General features: G+C 35.9%; 1 protein-coding gene across 14 annotated transcripts in view; it reads right to left on the minus strand.

Annotated features, from left to right (window-relative positions):
• EYA4 (EYA transcriptional coactivator and phosphatase 4) overlaps window positions 1-21,882 on the minus strand; it is a 282,485-nt gene that overhangs the window by 41,251 nt on the left and 219,352 nt on the right. For 7 of the 14 annotated variants that reach the window (XM_050787975.1, XM_050787985.1, XM_050787986.1 and 4 more), the window contains 5 exons: window positions 21,736-21,879; window positions 19,625-19,704; window positions 15,724-15,907; window positions 6,059-6,195; window positions 4,242-4,325 (listed from right to left, as the gene is read on the minus strand). In XM_050787975.1, the coding sequence (XP_050643932.1) occupies window positions 4,242-4,325; window positions 6,059-6,195; window positions 15,724-15,907; window positions 19,625-19,704; window positions 21,736-21,879 (629 nt within the window). The remainder of the gene's footprint in view (window positions 1-4,241; window positions 4,326-6,058; window positions 6,196-15,723; window positions 15,908-19,624; window positions 19,705-21,735; window positions 21,880-21,882) is intronic. The other 7 variants (XM_050787987.1, XM_050787983.1, XM_050787984.1 and 4 more) reach the window with 3 other exon arrangements.

Below are 21,882 nucleotides of genomic sequence, written 5' to 3' on the forward strand. Positions count from 1 at the left end.
CTGGTTTTTTGTTCTCACGAAGGTGCTTTTGTTGTGTGGATGCTTGTTCAATTTGGTATTGCTGCAGGGAGGACGATCAGTGGGGGTTTCTATTTCGCCAACTTGTTCCACCTCCTTCCCTTTACCTTGTAGTATTCTTTCTCTTGTTTGCAACCTTCCAGCCACATTTGACTTCATATTCCTGGAACGCTGGAAGATCAGCACCCACTGCTGGAATGTTCTTCCCAATTCTCCCTCTCTCCTAATTTGTAGGACTAGCTCCTCTCAGTACCAATGTCACTTCCTCAGTCACATACCCCAGTCACTCGTTATACGACCTAGTTTTATCTTCTTCACAGAAGTTACCACGATCTGAAATGTGTTTTTTGTTTTGTTTTGTTTTTTGTTTTGTTTGTAAGCTCCATGAAAGCAAGAAGCATGTCTATTGATATTACTAAGTATTTGTTAAAGGAATGCAGTCTGTCTGAGGAGCTCTAGTTTACCATATTTCAGTTATGGTTTGTGGTGAAACTGAAGCTACCCAGCATCATCTCTGTCCCATCTGCAGTGAACCCTGAGGTGTATGTGGTCCACAGCTTCACAAGATGGGCTTTATTTAGCTACCTCTCAATACGCCAAGATAGTAATTTCTTACTGGCTAAAAGGCAGTGCCGATTTTCTGAATTATATTAAGAAAACTGTCAATGATAAAACAACTTTTAGAAAAAATATAAGCAATAATTCAATAAATAAGGCAATATAAGTTGTTTTCATGGAATTCAATAAGGGTGTTTTTATTTTTATTAGAAAAAAATATAGCCTAAAAACGCTTTTACTTTAGTTTTCTTAAATTGCTCTGAGTAAAAACATTATTCAATGTGGTCAATCTAACAGATGGTGTTAATCCCATTTTACAGATTTTGAAACTGAATATTTAAGTAATTTGCCAGAGTCAGAATGCTGTCAGCATCAGAATTGCATTTTCAAACTTAAGTTTATCTGACTCGAAAGCTTTTGCCTTTCACCACCACCCTATTGCTTCTAAAATGTCAAACATCCGCTGAACCACATGACAGGTATCCTATAAATGTAAGTTTATCTTTCTCATTCCCTTCCAGTAGTGCCTCTGATTCTTTCCGTACTCTGCCCCACCAGCAGGTACTGATGATTGTCTGCCATATTCTATTTCATGGAATATTTCTTAAGTTTTACCTCTTGATGAAAACACATCCCAAGTGTCTGAGAGAAGATCACTAAAATTACAACTTAAAAGAGAACTCACCCAACTGCATACGCAAAACCTCACTAAAATTGTCTTTACTCCTGTTCGGAAATATTACTTTTCTATTGCATTCCCAGTATATTAACTGGCTAGGCCATGCGATGTGCTGTGGCAGAAAGAACGTGGGCTCTGGCGTCAAAGAATCTGGGGCCCCAGGACTCATCTCTGCCATTGACTGGTTGTGTGGCTATGGACACATTATTATTACTTCTCTGTATATGTTTCCTCATCTATAGCTTTGAGAGAACAGCCTACCCCTTCACACTGTGGGATGCTTCCTGCCTGGCACATCATGAGCCTTCCATAAAAGTTAGTTTCCTTCTTCCCCTCACTTTGCCCCACCCTTTTGGTATTCTCTACTGTTTTAACCTTCCGGAAGTATAGAGGATGCACAGAGGGTCTCCATTTTGTATTTGAAAAAAACCTTTTAGGGCAGTACTTTGGAAAAATAAAACTTGTATGTTGAAATGAGTGCTGCATGTTCCATCAACATCCTGGGAGCTGACAGTTTTATTTCCATGATGCAGCAGTGCTGAGAGAAGTTGAACTTTGCTTTTTGGAATTGCTCTTAAAGCCAGTTTATGAGTAAATTGAGAAAGGCAGCTTCATTACGCTATGGTATTTTTGACAAAAATAAAACAAATGTATACAGTGACAGTTTTACCATGCTCCTTATCACTGCCTTGGTTCCAAATGATCTTATTATTTTTAAAGATCAAAATGACCACAAAAGGATAAAGATGTGAAGCCAGGAAATATGTCAAAAGGCTAACGATAATTCCAAAAGATGAGTTCTACCACTGATTTGGCACAATGGGGGCAACATGGATATTTAGGTATAACCCCTCATGGTGACTATTTTACAGGATCTTTATTCGGGCCAATCTGCTTATTAGATTGTTTAAACACTTATCTAATATGAAACTTAGCTGCACAAAAATATTGCAATCAGTTCAACAGGATTTACTGTGTACTTCTGATAAGCCAATACTACTTAGAAGAAATCCTTCAGATTATTGTCTGGAAACTTTTTATGGTGCACACTTCATCAGTAGTAGACTATTAAGTGTGTACTCCAAATTTCTGTATAACTTACTGATAAATTATATACTTATATTTTAATTATGATCTTAGGGTAAGCCCTCATGAATGGGATTAGTGTCCTTATAAAAAGACACAAGAGTTTGCTTTCTCTCCTTTTCTCTCTGGTCTCCACCATGTGAGGTGGAGGACATGGCAAGAAGACTGCCATCTGTCAACCCGGAAGCAGGCCCTCACCAGAATTCAATCTGTTGACAGGTTGACCTTGGCCTTCTCAGCCTCCAAAACTGTGAGAAATAAATGTTTGCTATTTAATCCACCTAGTCTATGGTGATTTGTTTTAGCAGCAGAGCTAAGACAATGTATTTATAAAGTATGTGCACTGTGAAACAGATAATAAAAATTAATAAATATGAGATACAAATGTATGTGTGTGTATGTGTGTATTCATTCTAATATTTCCTTTCTTTATCCCAATGGAGTGGTTTGTATGTCTGGTGTACATGTATACATCCTGCTTTGTAGAAGATTGCTTTAGATGATACTTGTGATAAAGGGGTAACATTTCTTGTAAACGGTTGTTAAACAAAATTGTTACCTTCACATCTGTTTAGCAATATCCATTACCTATACCAAAACCAAATGGCAATGCAGATTCACCCAAAGTATAATTTAGGAAGACTAGACTTGAATGCAATTTTATCATTACTTGTCCAGAAGACAAAGCTTAATATAGTTGCTAAAAACTGCATGAGCATGAGATATTATCAAATAATGGAATGCTATGAAGACACAGGAAGACATTTCTGTAAGTGTGATATGTAAAGGAACCAAAGATACAACTTTGAGTATAGTAACTGACAGTAAGCAAACACATTCTGAGTTGGCTCTAGTTTGATTATGAGCCCTACAAAGTCTAAGACTTAAACAGGTAGGGCCTAAACAGCTGTGTTTCCAGCCAAAAAGCCTGTTAGAGTTGCATCAGTCTTTGGAGAAGCACTCACAGAGGCTTGTAACAATGATGTTACAAGAAGCTAACTATAAAAATAGATGCCAGGCATGGTGGCTCACACCTGTAATCCCAGCATTTTGGAGGCGGAGCAGCAGGCAGATCACTGGAGGTCAGGAGTTTGAGATCAGCCTGGCCAACGTGGTAAAACCCCGTCTCTACTAAAAATACAAAAATTAGCCAGGGGTGGCAGCGGGGGCCTGTGATCCCAGCTACTTGAGAGGCTAAGGCAAGAGTATTGTTTGAGCCCGGGAGGCAGAGGCTGCAGTGAGCCGAGATCATGCCACTGCACTCCAGCCTGGGGGACAGAGTGAGATTTTGTCTCAAAAATAATAATAATAAAAATAAAATAAATACATACATAAATAAAAGAAAAAATAAAAACACTAGCAAGAGAGAAAGGCAGGTGAGCACGAGACCATCTATCACTAACTTTGTATATGGGAGGGGGTGTTACCTCGGTTGCTGTTCATATGTGTACTCAAGTTACAGAAAAACACTCATTCATAAATCCAAAAGATCTGTCAGACGAAAGATTACTTGCTATTGCTATACAGTTGCAACAAATTAGTTCAAAAAATTTCTTAAAGCTCTTTTATTGGGGATAATATATGATTTTATAATGTTTTAAAGTCCATTTCGATCTACAAATTTTTTTCTAAAATAATGATCTGAGACTAAGCAGCTTGGTCTGGATGTAGAAGACTCAGTTCTTTTGAAGAAACAGCAAGGAATTCAATTTATAATTAGCTTTGTTAAATTTCCCAGTTCACATTAAAGAACTATAAGATACTAGAAATAGATAATTAAGAGAAGATTTCACAGACTGCAATAAAAAACACTTAAAAGCATCTTTAAATGGCCCCTGATTTTAAACCAAAAAAAAAAGTATAACAAGATTTCTCGGAGTAATGTTTCTTGATTTCTTACCTTGCCATACTTCTGTGCGTAAGACCCGGTGAGCAGCGAGTGAAAAACAATGATGGTTTCATCCAAATCCCAGACAAACACACGCTGAAGACAAAACATAAATTATCAGAAAATTAAAAAGTCCAAGGAAACAGAAATCTATTTATAAGCAGAAAATGTCTCCCTTTCTTGTTAGAGATCATCTTGATATCATTTTATAGAAAATAATACTATTCCTTTTTTCTGTTTCTCAAATTTGCCAAATCTAACTCCTATAAAGCCTGAGGAGCAGGAATTATACAAATAATTATAAGCTTAAGAGTCAGATGTCCTTACTTGAATAAATTCATCCATACATTTACTTGTAGTTAACACCAAAAAGAGATGCATTCAGACTTTATGATAGAAGCATGCTTGAAACTCTACATATTTTAAAGTTTCATACCTTAGGGATTCATAAACGTTCACAATTTATGCAAAGAATCAGATTTTAAAGAAATATTTAAAAGAATCAATGAGTAACCGCTAAACAGAATTGTCAAGTATGGATCCTGGGGTCATATTAGGCCAGCAGGCATGTTGGACTCTCTGGAGTTTTGAAAGATTTCAAATTATGAATTAACATTTGAAAACTAGGCAATTTCCCACAAACTTCAGAGTTTTGACTGTAGCACAGCAACTAGAAGTTGTGGTCAGGCTGGTTGCCATTCCTACATGGCAGGGACAGGCAGGTCTCTTAGAACGTGCCTTCACTCTGAGCTCCTCACAGTCTGCTGGGCAACTCAGCCCGGTCCCTCATTTATATCACCTGTCAAGTTCTTGAGGCGATGTGAACTTGCTGCTGTTGTTCAAGAAAAGGAAGTTATCTCTCATAAAGAAGCACAACGTCTGTCACTTGATTTTATGAAATCTGGAAGTTCAATTTTTTTCTTAACTGAAGTGTGCGGTATGTAAGAAGTAACATATTATGGTTAAGAATAGTTTCTCCTGATGTTTTATAATAAAAATCAACCCTGCTTAGTACAGAGATATCTTAAAAGAGCTCATAAGTAGAAAAATGACATATAGTGAAATTTTCAGATACACAAATTTTAACACATATTATTAAATTATTGAAATTTGTCCTATTTTTAGAAGATGAATTTTTCTTTCTATACAAATTACTTTTATCTTTTTAAACCTAATGACCCATTTGGACATCTTTCATTACTTTAGTGCTATGAAATACAGTGCTACACAGAAAAGTATCTCACAAACAATGGCTATATTTTTAAAATTTTCCAGTGCCAATTTAGATCAAAACATGCAATGATCTCAGGCCAAGAATTTGCAGAGCCATATCATCTTTATATTGTTGTTTTTAATTTTGCTATGATAATGGATGGAATCTCAAACTTCAGAGTTGTAAAATGCCTATGACAAAGTGGGTCCATTCAATTCATTATATATCTTGTTTTTTTTTTTTGAGACGGAGTCTTGCTCTGTCACCCAGGCTGGAGTGCAGTGGTACGATCTCTGCTTACTGCAAGCTCTGCCTCCCAGGTTCATGCCATTCTCCTGCCTCAGCCTCTCGAGTAGCTGGGACTAGAGGCGCCTGCCACCATGTCCGGCTAATATTTTGTATTTTTAGTCGAAATGGGGTTCACTGTGTTAGCCAGGATGGTCTCGATCTCCTGACCTTGTGATCTGCCCGCCTTGGCCTCCCAAAGTACTGGGATCATAGGCGTGAGCATATCTTGTTTTTTAAGTTTGAAACATAATGGAACTGCAAGATAGAGAATGTATCACTCAGTAAAATAAAGCATCATACTATAATCTTTAAGAATGAGTAGGCATACCTCCAGGTCGCTATCAGGAGGCGGGGAGGGATTATTTTTCCGGCCTCTTCCTCTGGACTTTGACCCAGAACTCCTACAGGTTCTCTCATCAAGATCTTTGATGGGTGTGGAGGGACTCTGCATGGTATCGAACTCTGCTATAGATAACATGACTTGTGTCAAGAATAGTACTTCATTATTAGATCAAGTATGAGTCTTCATTATTAATTATCTTAACAAATTCCTATACCATAAAACCTCTGTATGGCAAAAAAGAGATTTATAATCCCAAGCACACACAAGTGAGTCAGAACTTTTGTAGTTTACACAAACTCCTACTAGTTTTAATCTGTGATCTATCAAACTTGAATGTCTTTTCTATACCATATGCCTTCAACTTCCTGTCTATACCTTCACCTACATATTTATCTCCATTTAGATATGTCCTCACCTCCTTTTTTGTCACAGTTCAGAGAATGAGATGTCTTCTTCTGGATCAATTCCATCCCTCCACCTGCAAACATGACTCCCAACCCCACCTCCTAGGAAGTCACGCTTCATTAGTCAAACCCTCTCTCATCTTCCCTTAGACCTCCCCCATTGCTTGGGGTCACTGATAAGTTTAAAAGTCCTTCCCTCTGACCTGCATTTCCATCTAGATACTATTTGCTTCCATTTTCTCTTTTAAATAACACTTCTTAAAATAGTACGTACTAGTGCTATATGACAGAAATACCATGTGAGCCACAAATGTGATCTTATATAAAATTTTAAAGGTTTTTATCAGCTATGTTAAAAAAAAGTAAAAAGAGATATGTAAAATTAGTATTACTTATACGTTAATTGACCTAATATATCCATGTTATCATATCAGTATGTAATCAATGTGTTAATTGACTCAATATATTCATGTTATCATATCAGTATGTAATCAATATAAAATTATCAATTATATGTTTTATATTTTCTTTTTCATACTAAGTCTTCAAAATGTTGTGCAGCATTCTATGCTTAGAGCAGATCTCAATCTACACCAGCAACGTTACAAGTGCTCAAGAGTCACGTGTGGCCAGTGGCTGCAGCACCGGACAGCACATCTGTCCCCACTTACTGATATCCAATGTATCATAATCTAGCTTCAGTTCACCAAAACACGATAAAAATACTCCTGCTAAGAGTCCCCAGAAATCACCTTGTTGACAAATGCAATAGACAGACTCAGTCCTTGTCTTCCAGGATCTCTGTGCTGTGTGTGATTCTCTTAAACACCACCTCTTCGAAACTACTATTTGACAGCTGATACTGTGCACTCTCCTAGTTCTAGAATCACTCCACTCAGTCCTTCTCCATCGAGAAAACATTGGTTCCTGTACTTTTCCCATTCCTTATGAGCTAGTATGTCAGAATTCCATCGTCTGATCACTGTCCTCACTCCACACAATCTAGGGGACTTAACTCTCTCATGTGTTAATGACCCTATCTGTGATGACTCATACGTAAACCTATATCTCCAACTAGGCCACGTCTTAAGTTTCAGACTTTTTATCTAATATTTCTGCATGTCCCATAGATACCTAAACTCTGAAATGATTAAAGCTTGTGAGCATGTATGCTAGGAGGTAGAGAGTACTGAGTAGTGGCAAACCTGTGGGAACAATTGTTAAGATAAACTGAGGCAACTGTGAGATACAGTATAACAAGCTGAAGAGTCAGAATTACTACATGAATTCAAGTATTTTAGTCAATCTCTCTAAATCTCAGTTTCATAGCAGCTTTCTGGATTACTGAGGGATAAATCTGATTTATGTTTAATTTCATTTAAATTATATGTATAAAGCGAAAATTTCTAAGACAGAAGGCAAACTACATTAAATTTAAATTACATGATTTTGAAACGAAAAGATATTATGGCTATCATTTTTTACCATTAAATTTAAAAATTAAAATAAAATAATCCTGAGGACAACCAAGCAGTTATTAATCTAAATAAACAAATCTGAACGAACTAGGCATCACTTTTTCTAAGAAACAGTAATTTTTACATCGCTAACCTCTAACATTTTCTTTGGGAAACACTGCATGTCAGGACATGATCAAAAAAATATGCCTGTGCTCCAGATATTGTTTGCACTTAAAATATTGCCAGCATAGTTCAGTTCATAGGTCTATGTTATCACCTGGGTGAGAGTAGATAGCATAGTAATAAGGTTTTTAAGTTATGGGGTTGAATATAGCCTTGTCTTATAGTCAATCATGTTTCACCTTATTTGTATAGACATTAAATTAGTCTTTAGGTGTCTGAATATACACCAACTTTTAAATAAAATAACATAAAAGTTCCATTTTTAATTATTTTTGAAACAGAATTTTCCTGAGGTTACTATATCCCACAAACCAAATGTCTGCTTTCAAATAAAATGGTGATTAAAATTAACCCTCACTTATAAAGCATGCATTTAAAAAACATTTTGGATGACATTCCATAAAACCTCTCCTTATAGTCATTATAGATCAATTTTCAAGTGTTAACTATCATAGGCAACTTTGTTCCTGCCACAGTGCAAGAGCTGACAGGACAAAAACTTGAGAAATCCCAATCATGGGTGGTTGTAGGCTGAGTCCATAAAGGAGGAGTTTAGCAGGAATAATTCTGCTATTCAAATGAACTGGGATCCAGTAGCTGTCACAGCAAAGGGGTGAAAAGAGCAGAAGAGGAAAGGGAAAAGACTGTGGTTATAGGACGTATCCAGGTTTCAGTAAACCTAAGACTTTATTCCCATTGATGCTTTTCAAATTACTGAAGAATCTTAAAAGGGCTCTAAGAATTTGGACAAAAAATGAGCAGAAGTGTTTTGATGGGGGTAAAGACAGCCTTTTAAGAAAACTATGAAAGGTAACTCTACATTTATTCACCTCTTAGTACATGTCATGCACTGCTCTTTAAAATTTTTTTTTTTATTGAAATACGTGTTTGGCTTCATTCACTGCTGTGAGATAATCCATATTCTAGCCTGGGACAGCAGTTGTCCTTTCCTTAATGTGGCTAGAACTTCTTCATGTATATATACTACACTCTATCTATTACAGTGTATCCATTCTGTTGCTGGGCATTTGAGTTATTCACAATTTTAGGTTACTATAAATAAAGCTGCTATATACATTCTTGTACATGTCTTTGTGGATATAAGCTCTTAATTCCTCTTGGGTATGTATACCTGACAATGTGATTCCTGAGTCAGAAGGAAGGCATATGTTCATCTTTGACAGACACTGACCTTTTTTCAGTGTATTACTCTCTTTTCAGTGTATTAATGACCATGCTAACCCATTGCCCATTTTTATTAAAGACAGTATTAATTTACTCTCTTACCACAACGAGAGTTTCCGTTATTCCACATTCTTGTCAATACTTGATATTGTTAGTCTTTTTTATTTTCACCATTTTGGGTGTGTGATGGTATCTCACTGTGGTTTTAATTAGAATTTTCTTGATGAGTAATTATGAAGAATACTTTTTCATGTTTCTTGTCCATTTGATATCTTATTTTTAATGAAGTAACTGTTAGATCTTTTGCCCATTAAGAAAACTAGGTTGTTTGTCTTTGTCTTATTGATTTGTCAAAGCTCTTTGTTATGAAACATTTTATATATATATGTGTATGTCTGTATATATATGTGTGTGTATATATATCTGTGTGTGTATGTGTGTGCATGTGTGTGTGTGTGTGTGTGAGACTCAAACCTTACTCCAACCAGTGAATTAGGTCCTTCATTATTGTCTTTTAATAATGGAGAAACTGGAGAAGAGGGAATTAATTTATCAAAATTAAATAGCTTGTATGATGCAACACTGGTATGATTGCAGAACTCCTGCTTTAACCATTTGGTTATACTTTCTCAGGCAAACAGCAGTGGACTCTTCAGGTTACCAAAAGGTCAAACCTAGATCTGCTTCTACTTATAAAAGAGTCATATAACAACCTAGTAGAGAGAGAGAAAATATTTGCAAACCATACATCTGATAAAAGGGTTAATATCCAAAACACATAACGAACTGAAACGACTCAATAGTAAAAAACAAATAACCCAAATAAAAAATGGGCAATGGGTTGGCATGGTCATCACTCAAAAGAAGACATAAAAATGACAACAGTTGTATGAAAAATGCTCAACATGACTCATCATCAAAGAAATGCAAATTAAAACTACAATGAGATACCACCTCACACCTGTTAAAATGGCTATTATCTAAAAGAGGAAAGATAACAAGTGTAGGAGATGCTGTGGAGGATGAAAATCTTGCACACTGCTGGTAGGAGTGTAAATTAGCACAGCCATTTAGTCTGTTTTCACATGGCTATAAAGAACTACTCGAGAGTGGGTAATTTACAAAGGAAAGAGGTTTAGCTGACTCAGTTCAGCATGGCTGAGGAAGCCTCAGGAGACTTACAATCACAGCAGAAGGGGAAGGGGAAGCAAGGCACCTTCTTCACAAGGCGGCAGGAAGGAGAAGGAAAGCAGAAGGAACTACCAAACATGTATAAAACTGTCAGATTTCATGAGAACTCACTCATTATCATAAGAACAGCATGGAGGAAACTGCCCCATGATTCAATTACCTTCACCTGGTCTCTCCCTTGACACATGGGGATTAGGGGGATTACAATTCAAGATGAGATTTTGGGTGGCGACACAGCCAAACCATATCAGCCATTATAGAAAACACTATGGAAGTTCCTAAAAACAGAACTACCATATGATCCAGCTATCACACCGCTGGGTATATAGCAAAGGAAATGAAATCAGTATGTTGAAGAAATATCCACACTTCCATGTTCACTGTGGCATTATTCACAAGTAGCCAAGATATAGAGTCAACCTAAGTGTTCATCAATGGATAAACGGACAAACGAAATGTGGTGTATGTACATTATGAAATACTGTTTGGCCTTAAAAAAGAAAATCCCGTCATTTGAGACAACAAGGATGAACTTAGAGAACATTATGTTAAGTGAAATAAGCTAAGCTCAGAAAGACAAATACTACATGATCTCATTTACATGTGGAGTGCAAAAAAGTTGAACTCATGGAAGAAGTGAGTAAGATGGTGGTTGCTAAGGTGGCTGGAGAGGGAGACTGGGGAACTGTTGGTCTAAGGACATAAAACTTCAGCTAGACAAGAGGAAGTAAGTTCAAGATACCTATTTTACAACATGTCACTAGAAGAAATAACAATGTACTGTATTTCTAAAAATCACTAAGAGAATAGATTTTCGGGTTTCTCACCACAAAATGATAAGCATGTGAGGTAATGCATACATTAATCAGCTCAATTTAGCCATGTCACAATGTATATGTATTTCAAAACAATGGGTTATACACAAAAGTAGATACAATTTATTTTTAAAGACTCAAACTCCTGGACTCAAGCAATCTTCTTGCCTCAGCTTCCAGAGTAGCTGAGATTACAGGTGTCGATCATTGAGCCGATATATACACTTTTTTATTTGTCAGTTAAACAAGAAATTTTTAAAAAAGTCACATGGGCGTTATATAATTTCTGTGAGATGGAGGGCCAAAGAATTCACTGAAAGAACTTCACAGAAGTAAAAGAGCGTGTCCTGCAAAGGCCATGCGATACATCTGGGCTCCTAGAGCAATAACCCGGGTGGAATTGTACTGACCTCTATTCCTTTTGAAGGTGCTATCCTTTCTTCTGATAGAGGGTAAAACCAGGAACTTGAGCTCAACCAGTCATTAAACATTTGTTGACACTTTTTTTAAAAGGAGAAAGCTGTTAATTCCAGTGCCTCTGCCAAATTTCACTCAGGTAATTGCACAAGGGCATAGCAATGCTACAGGTAGGGAAAATATAAATTGGCAGAGCAGTTGAATGTGGTCCTTTCTATCTAAATCCTCTTGTTAGTTTCCATTAGATGAGTTAGCACTTTGCTTCCCTTCCTTTCCTTACGTGAAATACCATGAAGTTATCAAAAGGCTGCTGTGTTCTGCCTAAGAAATTGGCTTCTTTTCAGAGAGTGAAATGATCTTACTACATCCTTTACTTTTCTGGAGCCCTTGTTAGGTTCATTTAGCTAACGTATTGTAACGTTTGTCAGAGTCTCAGGGTAAAACACAATATTGTTATACAAGACTAACTGTATTTGATCTTAAAGATGTTTAAAATATTTTAAAAGGAGGAGCTATAAAAATATTTCTCATCTTCATGTGCGAATCTGTCCTCAAACTTTCATATACAAATAAAAAATATGATATACCCAATATAAATTTTACCTTAAAGAAGACCTTTGGAAAGATAATGAAGTAAAATGTCTGCTCTTAATCAGCATTGTAGTGTTTCTTTAAATCCACTGTCAAACTGCCTAATAAGGTAAATTAAATAATGGAATGCTATTTGCAATTTCCAAATAACATCAGTCATTACAAAATTGCCCTAGGCTTTTCTTGACCCAATACTATACATGATTGAATAATTATCCTTTAATCAGTACAGTAATGAATAACTGTACCTTTTAAGTTTGGGATATTTAGATCCCACTTTATTTCATTAAGCTTATCTCTAAATCAGAACAACCAGCTGTCTCTTACTGAATATAAGGTATGTTTTCATTATAAAAGTAGAATTCAACAGTAACTGTTCTATGAAAAACTGTGGGTTTCATTTTAGGTTTCTACTTTAAGTCCAAAATGCAGAACCAGTCAACGGGAAATACTTTTCTTGCCCTTGAACTAAATACATCAGATTCCATCAATAATAAAGAAAAATTCCATAGTTATAAACTTGTTTGCTTTTTGGCTATATGCCAGATCTAAAAAGGCAAAATTAAACTTAAAACTACATTGACTGAAGGTCTGAGGTCATATAATTCTTTAAAGATCCAGACATGTGTGTTGTTACAATTCTGGTTGAGAGAATAATATAGTTATAAGCAGAATTAATTCCTTCTTTAAATTCAACAGACAGTCTAATAAAATCCGAAAATGATGTCAAACTATATTTCTTAGCCTTAGCAACCAATGGAGGCCTGATGAAATTGCAGCATTCTGATAGTGAAAGTCAGAATTCCATATGTGAATGTGTCACATCCAAAGTCACATACTCAGACTATCTACCTGCCTGCATTTAATATATTTAATATGAATAAATAGCTATTTTCAATACTGATTATTCTAATAAGGAAAGTAACCATCTGTGTTTTTCCTGCAGAGAAGCTTTCTTGTGATTATATGGAAATTGGAGCAAAAGCAACATTTTACACAAAGCTCTACATAGCATATACCGTATCTGAGTACACAAATGGGTTTCATTCTTGGTAGCTGTAGTCTAGCAAATTAAAAAAACACCCTGCTGGTCTTGTCTGTCATTCAGTCTCTGATATCTTGATGATTAAATATATCTGTGATTTCATTTTTAAATACTCACCCTACCTTGTTTTCCCCACACATTCATCACTGAGAAAAACCTTCCAATATCTCCCTTCCTAAAGTAACTGCTTGTTAAGCAAGGAATTCTGAAATCATTCATTCTTTGAATGAAAGAAGATCTTTGATGCGATGCAAGTATTGACCCAAAGAGGATCATGACAGATTTGGAACATGTGATTTGGGCTGGGGCTAATGAGTAAGGTGCCTAGGGCACAAAATTTAAGAATGAGTTCCACCTTACATTTTTTGCTCTGGGTGCTTCACTGACCTCACCCTAATCCTGGCCTTGCAAGAGGTACAGATACCCAGGGAGGCTAAGGCTAGCTGAAAAATCCAAAACAGAGAGCCCCAAAGGGACAAGGACCAGAAATTCAAAGGGGCTGTGTGTTCACAGGTAGGAGGATATAAAAGGAAGGTAAGGGGAAAGAAACTAAAATGTAGGGGCATCAAAGACAAGCTGCATCTACTAGACAATTATTTCTTGGACCCACAGGTAAAGATTATGTTCTGAACAGGGAACTACAAATCATGAATGTTATCATTTCATCAATTCATGATATAAACATATCTTGGCTGTTGCTTAAAATATCAGTTTCATTTTTACTTTATGTCCAAATTAGTTTACTTGTTAATATCCCCCATATGACCTACCATTTTCCCTTTCTCACTATTGTAATTACTTGCTTGATCCTTGTCTTGCTTGTTAAATGGAAGCTAAAGGTGTGCAAGGAGCTCATTCACTGCTGAAATACCAGTTTCTAGCACAGTGCTGATACTTAACATGCACTCAATAAACAATCGTTTAATGGCATTGAGTCATCTTGGCCCCACTGGTCCAGTTAAAAAGAGTGTTTTACAGTATTGTGACCATGTTTCCCTATTTTCCCTCCCATCCAAAGCTGAGTAAAAAAGAAGTAGAGATGAATTTGGATCTTGCAAATAACCGAAGGCAGAAAAATATACTTGAACAAATTACTGATATTTTAAAAATTTCTTAACCTCATTTTTCTTAGTGACTTTTGAGAGTTCTTTATATGTTTCTATAATTCCTTTATCAGTATGTGCATTATAAATACTTTCTCCAAATCTATAGCTTGTCTTTTTATTCTTATAACAGTGTCTTTTGAAGAGCAAAAGTTCTTTACAATTTTTTGAAATCTAATTTTATCTGTTCTTTTCTTGTATGAATTGTGTTTTTAATGTCATATCTATAAAATCTTTATGTAGCCCAGAGTCACAAAGATTTTCACCATTTTTTTCTTCTAGAAGTTTTATAGTTTTAGCTTTTTAGATGTAGGCTTACATCCATTTTGAGGTAATTTTTGTATACAAGTTGAGTTTCTTTCCTCTTTTGCACATAGATGTCCAATTGTTCCAGCACCATTTGTTTAAAAAGACTGGCCTTTGTATCCTGATTCAAAAATCTGCTTTCTAGCATAAATACGCCTCTGTTTCTGGACTCTCCATTGTGTTTCATTGCTCTATGCGTCTATCCTTTCACATTCCCTTGATTACTGTACATTATAAGTCTTTAAATCAGGTAATCTGAGTCTTCAAACTTTGTTCTTATTTTTAAAAATAGTTTTGACTATTCTAATTCATCCACCTTTCCTTGTGATTTTAGAACCATCTCAATAATTTCTCCAAAAAGTCCTGGAACTTTTCTTAGGATTATGCTGAGTCTCTGTTAAATTTGCTTTTAACTTTAAATACTTCAGCTGTGTCAAATTATGTGTAGCAAATGCAATTTGAATACTGCAAGTTTCAGATAATGAAACACACAACGGATTTTAAATACACACTGATCACACAAAGACATTAAACTACCTACCACTGATTCTACAAATCCCAGGAATGTAGGAAATGTTCACTGGCTAGAGCTACTAACAACTTACAAAGGTGAAGGGCTTATGCAGTCTCTTTAGCATAAAGGAAATAATATCAGTCATACTCAAGGAAGATAATATTACAACTTTGTTGCAAGTTCTTCACAAAATGAATAATGAGTCTGGTAAAAGCTCCATATTTATATGTACACCATCATTTAGAGATTAAAATCGCCTATCTGTCCCATATCTAAAAGAAGGATCTTCTGGAATGCCAGAAGAGCCTCATTTTATACAGTCATGCTATCACAGATTAAACATCAGCACAATTATCTGAGAGCTTTCAGCCATGTTTTCGGAATGTCCACTTTCTGCATTTTACTAGATACTGCAAAACATATAAAAGTATTTCACCTGGGTGAAGATCTGTACCTGGTTGGTTAGTCAGTCCTGGGAGAGATTCCTGCAACTGGTAAGTAGAGGTTGAAGAGGGTGTGCCATCGGCTGTGTTATTTGATGTCATATACGCTCCATACGTTGATGCTGAATAATACTGTGCATACTGGTTTTGGCCAAAGGCTGTATAGGATGGATAATCCTGAAACAATAATTGAGATGTGTGTGTTTGAAAGAGAAATTACTCTTTAATACTCTCCAAAGAAAACCAGTCATTACAGTAACTGAAAGATTAGTACTCAGCCCCGTTTGTTTCTGAGTCCACAGCTTTGAGGTGCTCCTAATGAGCAGAGACTACTTGGTGGGCATCTCTTACAAGCATATAGTAGTGAAATACCCTATTGTTTTGGCAAACCAGGTCCAGTATACAAATTTTAATGTGATTAAAGTTAGCATATGCTTCACTTTGCTCCTGATAATTACTTATTCAAGGATTTACATCATCAGGACCTACGTGTTTGAAGAGGAAAGAAGGAGATGGAATCAGTTCATATTCACAAAATCAGTTCTTACATATCTTCTAACACTACCAGCAAGGAGTTGGGGCTGCCCCTCCTAGACTCCACGAAGACCTCAGTCTGCATTTTTGTGATTTTTGTTCCTTTCTGGGCTACCACTGACAATTCTGTTTTCTTGGAAGGAGGTAAAAAGTAAATAAAAGGAGATGAATATGACTTTTTTTTTTTTTTTTTTAACCCAGCCTCTCACAAACTATATGACACCTGAGGCCTTGACTTAAAGTCTTTAGTGAACTTTTCAATTATTTAGTTTCCCTCCTTTGTTACAGAGATAAACGAAAGCACTGAATCAACACCCTTGACCTGCTTTTTATTAAAAAATTTTAAGAACCTTAAAATGATGATAATGACCCTTCAAAATCCTTTTACATAGTAGGATGATGAGTAAGGAATTGTTGTGATAACTGGTGTTTAATATATCTAGCATGTGTCAGCCCAAAATGTTATCAGTGATGACAAATCCTTGGTCATCACCGATAACATTAAGATCCCCCGATGAAATGTGTTCCAAAGGAAACAAAGATCTACATTTGATGTGGTTTCCAAAAAATAAAAGAAATAATCTTTATAAGTAAATATGTATACTATCATAAAGGATTAGGTAATATGGCAGAAAACTAAAATTCTATTAGTCTGAAAATTTCAAGATCCAATGTTTCCCACTACCACTTGTGAGCCAAGAACAAAAACCTCATCATATCTAAACAAAGTTCCTAGCAATATCTCTCAAAGTAAAACAGTGATAGCAGAGGTTTACATAGTGCTTGCTCTGTATCAAGACACTGTTCTAAGGGCTCAAATATATTTACTCATTTAATCCTCATAATCTCTTATGTGGTCTTAATACTATATTCATTTTACATTGAAGGGGACTAAGGCACAGAGTGGTTAAGTGATTTGCACAAGGTCACACAGCTAGTAAGTTTCAGAGCTAGATTTGAACCCGGAGTGCCTAAGTCAAACATCTGTGCTGAAGCGCTCTGTTAGCCTACTAATTCCTGCAGAAGAAGATGAGGTTACATACTGGAAAGGTCCAGGCTATTCCCCACTGGGGAATATAATGTCTTTTCATATTCAAACGTATCTCAAAGATCTCCCTTTCTTTTCATTTCCACTGTCGTCCCCCTTGTCCAAGCTCCCTTTTCTTCCTGTTGCAGGCAATGTATTCATTTTTAAATTTATCTCCTCTTTCCATTTTTGACTTTCTCCAAAGACCTTGGTGGTAGAGTTATCTTCTCAAAACATAAATTAAATGATGTAATTTTCTGGCTCAAAATCTCATCATAGCCTCCCACTGGGCTTGGAATAGAATCCAAATTCCTTATTGTAAACCACCAGGCCTTACGTGAGTAGGCCCCCACCTATCTCTGCAAATGTGTTTCCGCACTTGCCCCTCATGCACTAACTAAACTCCAGCCTTTTTTTTTTTTTTTTTTTTTTTAAGTTCAGTGACACACCAAGTCTTCCATCCGTCGGGGATTTGGTACACGCTGCTTTCTTTGCCTGAAACACCACTGCCCTCCTTCACCTAACTCTTAGAAGTCTTGGCCTAAATGTGGTTTCCATAGAGAAGCCTTATATAAAACCTCCCCTATTCAAAATTATACTTCAGTTGATATTTTAACAGACCCTGTTCTCTTCCTAAATCTGTATTTGTGTGTTTACTGGTTTATTGTCTGTTTGTCCCAGTAGGCTGTAAGCTCCATGAGGCAGGAATCATATCTGATCCACTCTGGCCCCACCTTCGTGTACCCCAGTATACAGACCAATTCCTAACACTTAATGGGCACTCAATAGGTATTAGCCAAAACAACAAACTGGTGCTCAGGCCATGGTCCCAAATACAGATTACATTTTATATTGTGATCCATTGTATTTAAATCTTCACAGATTTTCGGATCTGTTTTATGATTAACTGTTTTTAAATAAACGTTTTTTTCCTTTAAAAATCTTTTCTTAATCCTCCCAAATAGAGGCAGAGTAGTTTTTCCCTTATAGTACAACTCTACCTAGTGTATATTTCTCTTATAATATTCACTATATCTCACTCTCTGTCCATCTTATTTTCATATTTGTTTCTTTCAGAGGACTGAATCCTTCTAAAGAGCAGGGAACAATGACTTACCAGTTTCGAATCTTCAATCCCTAGCCAAAAATCTAACACATAGCAAGTACTCAATAAATGCTTGTTGGACCAATAAATAAACGTGTAAAATCAAGTTACAAAAAATTTCTCAATTAAAAAAAATAAAATGTATATACTGGTTCTGATGTTTCGTGTTTTAAGACATCGTTTTTCTAACTAATGCTAAAATTACAGTTTAATCCTATCAAAAATATTATTATTCCACACTATTTTAACGATCAAAATTTCCTTTCTGCCTTTTGTTATATCAATAAAACTAAAATAAAGCAAGTGATAAAATTCCTTCAGTAAATCTAAAAAGTAAGCACTTGTACAGTAACTTACATTTTAGAATACATAAATGTCTAGCAATTATACTAAAGTAAAATACTGCATTGCCAGACCAGAAGTCAGCCACTCTTCAATCTCAACTACTTCGAATGTGGCTGAAAAGAAAAAAATATGGACAAAACATTTGGAAGTGTCAACATAAATCACTAATTCATCTCACTCTAAGCTGATTCACTCATTTAGGGACATTCACTCTTGTTTCATGCATAATTCTAACATGCTAGATCTTAAAACTCACAAAAATATTAAGAAAACATAATTAGAAGGAGGACTAAAGACTACCAGAGGCAGGCACAGTGACAAAAGCAAAAAGTTGCAGCTGTCAGGAAAGTGGGAATCAAACATTAAAAGTATTCATAAAACTAAAACATAGAAAAATTATTTAAAAGCCAACAGTAGTCTTTGAGGCATTTTGTTTAGTAACAAAGGATACTTTTTAGGACTGAAAATGTTATATAGTCTGTAGCATAATCCTATAACTGACTTTAATCAATTAATACTGATTCAACCAATTAATATTCATTATAATAACTGCTTTATCAAGAAAAATAAAATTGTTTTTAGTAGTATTTTAAGATAACAGAAAATATCCAATACATTTTGTAATTCCATGCCAAATGATTAAAACAACTACAGTATAAATGTTTAAAACACAAACATTTAACAATCAAAAAATCTAAAATAGCCAGAATAATACATGTTCCAAGAATTCTAGATAGGTAATTTTTTACTATCCTGAAATGCTATAATAATTTTTAAATAAAGAAACCTTATCCTGGGAGGGTACACACATATATGGCAACCCGAGTACTCTTCAAAAATCTGAAATACATATAAAAAGCATAAACACAAAAAGCTACTATACCTGTTGTGAACCACTGAAATTCGTTGAATTGGAAACTGAATTATTTGCATAAATAGTAGATGACGGTGCAAAACTAGAACCTACAGGTAAAAAACAAACTGCATTTTAAAAGTATTCCTTGTAAAATGATAAAAATATTTCATTTCGCAGAATTCTTTAAGAGAAACACTTTGAAATTTGTCATGAAGACAGTGAAATTTGAAGTTGAGACATTTATACAGAAAATAGGCTTAGCTCTCTCGCTCTTGTAACAGCTGGTAAACCCTTTCCTGTTGAATCTGTTGAGCTAAACAGAAGCACATGGGAACAGTCTTCATAAGGAGTGAGGCTAACATTCAAGGGTTAAGAGTCTAGAAGTGCAGGGGTACGCAAATGATAAAATCTTACACAGACTAAGACTGCCTCCAGGAAATTACTGGAACTTTCAAATCATATCAACTGCATTTACGTACAAAAAAAAAATCACTTGAGTTTAACATTTGTACAGGGTTTTTAGCGTGGGAAATAAACATACAGAACCCCATTTAGCAACTCCCTGTACTTTTGTTCCCTTTGTCTTTTCTTTAGAACAAAAATAGCTGTGAATTAGGGTTCAGACTCAAGGGAGAACTGTTTATACTACACAAAGCTAGGGTTTGAGGGCCTTCTAAAACTTTACTGCAAGGTCTGATATTTAATGATTTCTCGAATCACGGCAAAAACAAGTGAGCTGCCAATTATAGGTTTCCTAAAAAAAAAAGTCCTTATGGAATGTGCTTGTCAAAAAGTAAAATGAAAGGTTATTGAGGTAGCTGATTACTTGTTTTATCAATGTGTTTTGACTAGTCATGTGTTATGTAATCAATGCCACTGACCTGACCTGGAATAGCCAATATGAAAGTATTTGTGAAAAAAATAAAAATACTGTCTGTCACAGGGCTAACTGAAGCTGTATGAATTTTTGAGGCTACAGCATGCATTCAAATATGTTTCGACCTACATTCTAGGAAAAAAGAGCACTGCTATTCCAGCCAAATGTATCTAAATAATTATTTCATTTGAATCAATTGACCAAAATGTCATACCAGTTGGTTCAAATATGTTAATATAGCCCCAAATTTGTGATTTTCAGTACAGACAAAATGACAGATAGTAACCAGCTTTTAAAGTTTTTACTATGTCACTAAAATTCTTTTGGCAACTATTGCATTAAGATACAACATGGCTAGGCGTGGTGGCTCATGCCTGTAATCCCAGCACTTTGAGAGGCCATGGCGGGTGGTCACCTGAGATCAGGAGTTCGAGACCAGCCTGATCAACACGGTGAAACCCCTTCTCTACTAAAAATACAAAAATTAGCCAGGCATAGTGGTGCACACCTGTAATCCCAGCTCTCAGGAGGCTGAGGCAGGAGAATCGCTTGAACCTGGGAGGCAGAAGTTGAAAGTTAGCTGAGATGGCGCCATTGCTCTCCAGCCTGGACAACAGAGCCAGACTCCATTATCAAAAAAACAAAAAACAAAGAACAACAACAAAAAGATAAAACACAATTTTAATAGGAGTCTAAAATTAAAAGAAATGTAATGATCCTATATGCCTCTATGGAGGATTGGCGAGTAAATATTATATAATAGTCCTGTTAAGCAATATATTATCAATAGGAGAGAGGAATTTTAGGAATGAACAAAAAATCCTCAATTGGTCAATGATAAATGGAACTTAGAAAAGAGCTAATTCAAGTTTAAGTATAATCAAAACAGCACTACATACTTCAGGAATACTGAAAAGAAAATACTGGTTTGTGCTACAGATCTTTTAAATTGCTTAAGTAGATGCCAAACGTGTGGCTGACCTGGTGTCTGGCTTGGAAGTTGCTTTGCTTGGACTTGGTTTCCTGCTGATGTTACTCAGCTTAAACTTAAGTATTTAAGTTTGGTATAGGCCCTGTTTCCTGAGGTATACTCAACCATTTCATCATGTTTCTGTCTAGTTATCTGTCTTTCTTTAGAAATTGTGTGAGTTGTGATAAAGCTTAAAACTGTCTTCAAGATCGGATATTCCTAGTCTGAAGCCAGTGAGTCTCACTCAAAGAATGAGTTCTCCCAAAACATGTTTCATGTGTAGCTACTTACCCGGCATTTGGTAAGAGTAAGGTGTCTGGCCCGGCTGTGGGGTAGAAAACCCTGGGCTGTAACTGAGGCAGCCACTCTGTAACGGGGACTGAGTTTGGGAAAGTCCACTCTCTGTCTTGATGGCTGGCAACATCACACCCAAATCTG

This window comes from Macaca thibetana, chromosome 4 (genome assembly GCF_024542745.1).
Source record: "Macaca thibetana thibetana isolate TM-01 chromosome 4, ASM2454274v1, whole genome shotgun sequence".
In the NCBI taxonomy this organism is placed as follows: Eukaryota; Metazoa; Chordata; class Mammalia; order Primates; family Cercopithecidae; genus Macaca; species Macaca thibetana.